At 32.5% G+C, this 8,135-nt stretch overlaps 1 protein-coding gene across 1 annotated transcript in view; it reads right to left on the minus strand.

The window, feature by feature from the left end:
• LOC106078605 (activin receptor type-1-like) overlaps positions 1-5,515 on the minus strand; it is a 28,309-nt gene extending 22,794 nt beyond the window's left edge. Inside the window, exon 1 of the mRNA XM_013239524.2 lies at positions 5,355-5,515. Within this exon, the coding sequence (XP_013094978.2) occupies positions 5,355-5,412 (58 nt within the window). The 5' untranslated portion in view covers positions 5,413-5,515. The remainder of the gene's footprint in view (positions 1-5,354) is intronic.
• Between the last annotated feature and the right edge of the window lie 2,620 nt (positions 5,516-8,135).

Raw genomic sequence — 8,135 nt, forward strand, 5'->3', positions numbered from 1 at the left:
GTATATTTTGTCAACTTGTATGTGTGTAATTTTGTCTAACAGTAAAAGTGAGTTTCGAGCTATAAAATTAGAAGATTACAAAGAAAGTTTGTGTTTTCGTATAAACTCAGAGGCGCCTCCCGAATGGACGAAGCATGAGTTATCCCTAACCGGTACACGAAACTCTCATCAACCCTAGTTTTTCATCCAAATTGACGTGTGCGGGGCGAAAGTGTTGCCGTCGTGATTGTATGTTTGGCCAGCTGACCATTAGTACATCGTTAATTAATATTCAGTGTATTCAATGAAGTGGTTGCCATGAAGATCTGAAAGCTAAATGGATTCATTGATCATCTAATTAACACTTGATCTACGAACTAAGGGGTTGGAGAATGAATGATCAATAGCTCATTTGGCTCCTTAGGAAGAAGTCCTCCCATTTGATCACGTGTCTACGTCCTACTACGAAAGTCAAGACAGATGATGCATATATACATATATATATATTTGTGGCCACTTAATTATATTATGGTTCATGGCGAGGAAAAAACTATTAAGCATAAACTTGGATCTTGATATAATAGTCATAACCTTGTTGATTCATTTACCGAATTTACAGAAACGATTTTTTTTACATTTAGTACGTGAAAAATATGTCTTAACACAAACACTCATGCAAAACATAGATATGAATAATTCTTTTAAAAGAAATAATACAATAAACGTACATAATGTATTTCGCGCCAAAACGTCCTGCTTCGATAATTCACCGCCTACACACACACACATACATTAAGAATTAAGCCCAAAGAAGGAAAAAACAAACGCATCTATACTATACACTATCTTTCTGACAAGAACTAGACATTCGGTTTCTTGATTTTGTATACACTATACACAAAGACACTAGTTGGGGGGGGGGGGGAAGAGAAAATGTCAATGTGTCTTATTAAAAAAAAAAGAGTTAAATATAAAAATTACTTAAAAAAAAACAACAAAGCTATAGAGTGACATTGCAAAAATAAATGTGAATCAATCACGTAATTATTTTTTAATAGACCTAGACTAACAATAATAAAGTAGAGCAACTGGAAATGTTGTTATTAATTGTTTTATTTAGCTTATGGCTTAGTGCATTGTGGTCCTATCACTTTTGTGGACCAGTTTGGGGGGGGTGTCCTGAATGGTATCTGGAAGAACATTTCCGTGATGCCTTTTCAAAATCAATAAAAAAAAAAAAAAGTTGCTGAGTCTGAATTGAAACTCGACCCTCCACGAATGGAAGCAGACATGTTTAGCACTGAGCTATTCAAGTACTGATACAAGTTAGAAAATGTCTATTGTTACTTTAAAATTTTTAGCCAACGACTTAGTTCTCATAACGAAGTTTATCTCCCCTTAGTTAGCTTAATACATTTTCTACCTATAACAAAATTAGCTAATTACTACTAATTGTTTTTTTAAACTGATTAGTGTGCTGTCATCAACAATTAATAATTGTACAGTTTCAATTTGATCAGAGAATGGGAAGTGGAAGAAATAATGTGTTAAATAATGCACCCAGACAGACAGTGGAAGTGAATTAATATAAGCTTTGTAAAAAGGAATTATCAACTTGCGTTCATATAAATATATAACAATTTGGAGGACACCTGTGACCAATGGGAAACAAACAGGGAAACACAGGGGCACTTTTCATTAAAAATCTGCATTTCACTACTCCCAACTAACTACTGATCTGGAAGCCCTCCCACCCTGCCTTGTATTGATTAGAGCACCGGTAACCCACAATAAATTAAAAGTTAGTAGGATCTAAAATAGGTAAGGGAGAAGGTAAATAATGAACTCTTAAAGAACAAGGTTACAAAGACAGTTTGTAAGGAAACACAAATGCAAAATCGACCCCCGAAGTGGTCCACCCAGGCAGGTAAAAAGGCAGATTTCAATTTTTTTCAGAAAGAAAATCTAGTAAAGACAAATGACAGAGAAGAATGGAGAAAGAAGGTTGACAGATATTGTGTGGTGCCCCAGCAGTCCAGTAGACCAAAGGATAGGTGAAAGTGAATGTGAAGTTAGATGTGAACCTTGCATATCTGATGTCTTATAATGAATATCTAATTGATCTAATTGTTTTGTAAAGGGTCAATCTTTTATTCAAATCCTCAAGAAAAAACATTTCCTTAAAAAAAAAAAAAAAGTTTGATGTAGTGGAGTAGTTCACGCGATAATATGAAAAACTACTTATTAATTGTTGTTTTGAATTATGTCCAACTTATATGCATACTAAATAGAATTTTTCTCTTTAAAAAAAAAGAACTTTTTTGTGTGTAAATGTAGTAGTTAGTATGACAGAACTTACATAACTTAGCAATACAAATAAAATACAATAAAAAAAACATTTGCAGAAATATGGTACACACTCATCTCCCCTTCTAAAGAGCCTCCCGTGTTTGTAAGTATTAATAGTTGTAAAAGTGGTGTAGTTTTATGAAAAAAACTGCTTGCAAAAGTGATTTAAAAAATTAGATTTTTCTTTTTCAGAAAAGAAAAAAGTAGCCGTTGCATCAGAACTATGAATGGTCTAAAATATTATGGTGTCAGATTTTCACTATATCTAGTTTACGAGATCTAAACGGGACGGATGGACAGACATGCCACACAAAACTAATAGCATCTTTTCCCCTTTTGGGGGCCGCTAAAAAACACAATAGCAGATGCCAGGTAAGCCCAACTGTGCCTTGGAGAACTACACAAGTTAGCATTTGCCTATCACTGGTCAGCTTAAGTAAATTTGCCTTGGACAATGGCTACTATGGAGCAATTTACATAGATAACAGAGAAAAATGAGTATCCCCAAGTAATATTATACATTTAAATACATGTATGTATAAAAATAAAAGCATACTGTTTGAATATAATTTTAAGTTGCTCTTAGTGTTCAAATACAACTCCTAAACCTACCATGTCCTTTAGAGTGAAATAAACCCTACTAGCTAATGGCCATTAATCCATTCATCATTGAAACACCAACCCTGTGGGAGTTATTCTTATCCTACATTTTAATACATGTAAGCTTTCTTGGTTACAAATACGCCTTTTCATATTTTGCACAAAGCTAGTCACAGTGTCACAGCATTGCAGAGATTTGTGAGCTCAAACTGAAATAATATTTTAAGTTCAATATTACTTGAGCTCAATTGAAAGTTACCCAAAACACACACCCTTAACTACACTTTGGGGTAGTGGTAGACCTTGCTAAAACTGTGGGGCTTTTAAACAATACCTGACCTATTTTTGTAGTAAACATCATTTATAAGAGTAGTGTTTCTCACACTTTTACCAGGAACAGTTTAGAAGCAAAACAAAAAAGTATATTCATGCCCCAGATGAGAGAGAGCCCAAGAGTGAGAGATGTCCTCTAACACTACACTTCTATGAATGAAACTTCTGTTTTTCTTTAGCATTATTAACACTTTTAGGAGTGAAACACGTCTAGCACTACACTCTTATAAACATGTCTGTTATTTCTAGCACTACACTTCTAGGAGTGAAATGATCTATGATAATTTTTTTTTTAAATATAATATTTATATAATAATATATATATATGGCAGAATTTAACAGACTTTCCATTGAAAATGCATTTTTGGAGTTTATAGTTCATTATCTCTTTATATAGGCCATCTGTAGCATATTTGGTTATACCGAGGGATAGATTTTTGTTTGTGTAAGCTTCCTTAGCAAAATTTTGTAGAAATTTGTTTTTACAAAGATTTTATGAATTTGTGAATTTCACCAAGTATGAAAATGATGACCAACAGGTTTTACTTATATTATGGATTAATGTGATTCCGTTTGAAAAGGTAAGAAACATATTATTTTTATAATTTTATGAAAAAAATTGCTTACTTACGATTCAAAAATAGTTGTGTTGTAAGTGATAAAGAAAAAAAATGTAAATAGAAACATTGGTTTGTCTTAAAATTAAAAAGAAATAGCCTCAATGCCATTCACCCATATATATTGTTCGTTGTCAGATCATGTGTGCAGATTTATTTCTACTTAAATATTGCATACTTTAATTACTAAATGCATAATTTTAATTTAAGAAATCCTAATAATGCATTCTTTTTAGTAGTTTAATTAATATTTGAAATGTAGATCTAGACTTCTCTAGATTCTACATCTGATCTATCATCTGTCTGCAGGCCTTAGTTTGGGTATTACTGATCTAGTGGGGTGGATTTAGATATTTCTATGTCAAACATGGCCAAGGTTCCCTTCACATTTTTTAAAACTTAGGCAGACTTTACCACAAAAATTAAATTTAGTCAATTAGTGTAGGCTTAACACAAAAAAGTGTTAATAGATATCCCAGTTTTAAAATTGTCATAATTATCAGAACATAATTGCACATTTCTATGGAAAATTTTATTACATTATCTTTAAGCGTTAAAAAGTTATAGCAATTTAAATGTATAAGCTCCTCCTTTCGGTCACAATTTTTTGGGTATTTTAATTGGCTAATTTTCAGACACTAAAATGGTCATAACTTATGTTCTAATTAACCTAGAAGCATAAATGAGGTATCAATGAACTCCATTCAAAAAGATCTATCTAACTATACTAGTTTCATTTAGATTCATTAAAGTTGAAATTTTTATCAAAGTACCTAATATAGATCTATAAGAGTAAGAGTATTTTTTTTAAATAGTTTTTTTTTTCAATAATCTAAATAGTTGTTGTTTTTTTAGTTTCTTCTTCAATTATCTAAATAGGAGTATAGATTATAGTAGATGATCTAGCAATCTAGCTAGTGACACTAGATCATAGATGCTAGAGCTAGAGACACATTTAGTCAATTAGTGTAGATCTAGATCTAGTACCATATTAGGAGTCACTAAACTAAACAATTACAAGTATTACAAGATCAGATTTACTCTTAGTAGTCTTAGACTTAAGAGTACTTAGACTAATAGTACTAATACTTAATGAAAGTTAATGTCTTAATACTCTATATAGACTCTTTTATAGAGTACTTAACTTAGACTTCTTAGACTTAGAGATCTAGATCTACATTTAGATTAGATCCCATTGCCCGTGGATCATGCCGATTATGGATGATCATACTAGATCTACATTAGATCTAAAAAAAAAAAACATCTTAGAAACAATTTACTTTTTTTTTTTAAACTGACTCTCACTCTGACTGACTAAAAAAATAAAAACATAAACAGACTTGATGTCGCTCTGTGGCGCCGCTCTGTCGCAGAGCTTTTTCCGAAGTTACACGGCTTCACATGTTCTTATTTTCAACAGTATAAAATATATTCGAATGTTTTGTTAATTATTGATAAAAATGGATTAACACTTACCAAAAACTGATAGAATAATAGCCAAAAACACCAAAATATTCCAAAGGATCGACATCATTCCGCCATTTGCATGACCTCCAACCTATTGAGTTGCCAATGTGAACTATAACCTCTCATAAATTCAGATAAAGTACGGTGTTCGGCTAGTTTTCATCCCACTGTAATGAGCTGTGAGAGGTGGCGCGAAGAGACCTGATCTAGTGTGCGGGGATAATGCCAATTGAGTATGGCAGATGAAGCGGGTGCTTGCAGCTGTAAAATCATCTGTGTGTTGATCCAGAAATGCCTTCCTCATCGACTGCTCAATCTAAACAGACTGTGTTTTGAGAAGAAGAAAAAAAAATAGAGCAAAAGAATTAAGATTACAATATTAAGTGCAGGTGTATTTTAACAAAAATGCATTAATTGTTTGAATGGTTCTAAAATGTGGTTTCGGCAAAAGGCTTCAATTGAATCTCAAGATTTTCATTGAATATTTCATATTGAATCTTTTCAAAAATTCATAATAACTAAACTTTTAAAACACATCTCGGCCTGCAATATTAGACGGTTAAAGTAAATTCAATGATATGTCATCATCTGCGCGATTGCATTAATAAAGACATCATTGCTCGGTTGATTTATTCTAATAATAGTAATCGTTATAATCATGACATTTGTCTTACAATTGTGTGCATTGTACTTAACAATACACGAGAAACACGAAATATAAGTTTATTGTATTATCACGCCTACATGTGAATTGTACACCACAAATAATTATTTCATTGCTAAGGGTAAAAAATGAGTTAGAACTTGTGTCTGCTTCACTGTGACGTTTATATTTATAATCTTTAGATCTTTCTTATAAATGTTTCCTCGATTAGGTGTTCAAGTGGGGTTTGTTTGTTGCCAATCATCTAAATAGGAGTTTGTTTGCTTTAGTTGATTTTTTTTTTAATGTCTAAATAGGAGTATTTTTTTTTAATAGTTTTTTTTTTTCAATAATCTAAATAGTTGTTGTTTTTTTAGTTTCTTCTTCAATTATCTAAATAGGAGTATTTTTTTGTAGTTTTTTTTTTCAATGATCTAAATAGGAGTATTATTTATAGTTGTTTTTTTTTAATGATCTAAATAAGAGTATTTTTTTAAAGTTGTTTTTTTCAATGTCTAGTTGCCTAACCTGGCAGAGATGTTGAAACTTCCAAATCTGCAGAAGTTTTCCATTATCAGTTTTAGATAAATTGACTGCACATTAAAATAGCTTTTAAAAAGTATTATCCAAAGGATAGGCCTACACATGTAAATATGGTAACTATAATTTTTAGTCTTTATTGGTGAGAGAGGTTGAACCTCACCACCTGCAATTTGTTGACGGTATTTTGCTTTAGTTTTTCAGACTCCTGCTTGAATTTCACTTAAATTTTTATCTATTTTCATTTGAGAGCGATAAACTCAAAACCTGTCTTTGCTACGGTCATAGAAAGTGGCTCAAACCTCAAAACCCAGCCTGGCTACGCTCATTGAATGCGGTGTTGAAGGTTCGCTAAAGTTTTATTTATTGAAAACTCTCTTGGTTAAGCTTTTGGAATTTTGGTGACTGTAGTTTTGCTTTAGTTTAAAAAAAAAAAAAAAAAAAAAAAGCAGTCACCAAATGATTTTATTCAGGGGAAAAGGTGGTAAATGCCCGAAACCCCGCCCCCCCCCCCCCCCCCGCTACACTGGATTTTTTATATCCATTTGATATCCGGCGGGAGTCGGATGAGATCATATAGTAGAATATTATATTCGACCTGAGCCGGATACTTCTAAATAGCTTGTGTTACTGAACATTTTGCAAAACTTCTAAAGGTCATAACTGAAGCTGAAGAATTCAAGCCTTTGAGAGTAAATGCTACAAAAAAATGCTGGGTATCAGATACCAAGAAAAGAAAACAAATGAGTTAGTATATTTACAACACTCTAACTGGCAAAGGGGCCAGAGCCGGTGGCACTTTAAAAAGACGAAAGGTGAGCTGGTTTGTGTTTATTGTAAGACATGACTCACTATCAAAGTCATTTTTTAAGGTACAGTGGAAGGAGTACGAAGATAGGGTCGTCCAAAATAATGGATGGATAACAAAAAAAAAATGGACTGACCTCTCTCTTGATATCTTGCTAAGAACAGTTGCTGACCAGGAAAACTGTCACAACCCCGCACGATGAAAGTCAATTGACAGATGAGATGACAGATTTTCATATTTATTTTTTTTTCTTTTTACTTTTATTTATGTTATTTTTTAAAACTCTAAGAGTAATTGAGTTTATTAACAGATATGGTCCATCACAAACTTATCTGTGTAACATGTGTGTCTGTGTCTATGTACAAGGCCAACAACTGTGTGTGGGGGATGGTCAATATATAAATGTAAATTTAATCATTGTAAATATCTCAAAGGTAAAGATAGATAGATAGATAGATAGATAGATAGATAGATAGATAGATAGATAGATAGATAGATAGAATAACTAACATATTCATTGGTGGATACATGCATGGCCAGATGTGTGGCTAGATTGATTGATAGATAGATAGATAGATGCCTATTTTACTGTTTTGTGGGCGGTGGTGTTTATCCTGCATAATGCTTTACTTTATTAGATAAACCATAATCGTTTTGCTATTAAATCGGCCAATTCGATAGGAAAAGCTTTAGTATATCAGAATGAGAAAGCCACCTGGTTGACCGTAGGATAGCTTGACTCCAAGCTGTGATTGTTCTGTCCATCGGACACTATTCTGTATACAGTGTAGACAGCTAC

Source organism: Biomphalaria glabrata, chromosome 16 (assembly GCF_947242115.1).
Source record: "Biomphalaria glabrata chromosome 16, xgBioGlab47.1, whole genome shotgun sequence".
NCBI classification, from domain to species: Eukaryota; Metazoa; Mollusca; class Gastropoda; family Planorbidae; genus Biomphalaria; species Biomphalaria glabrata.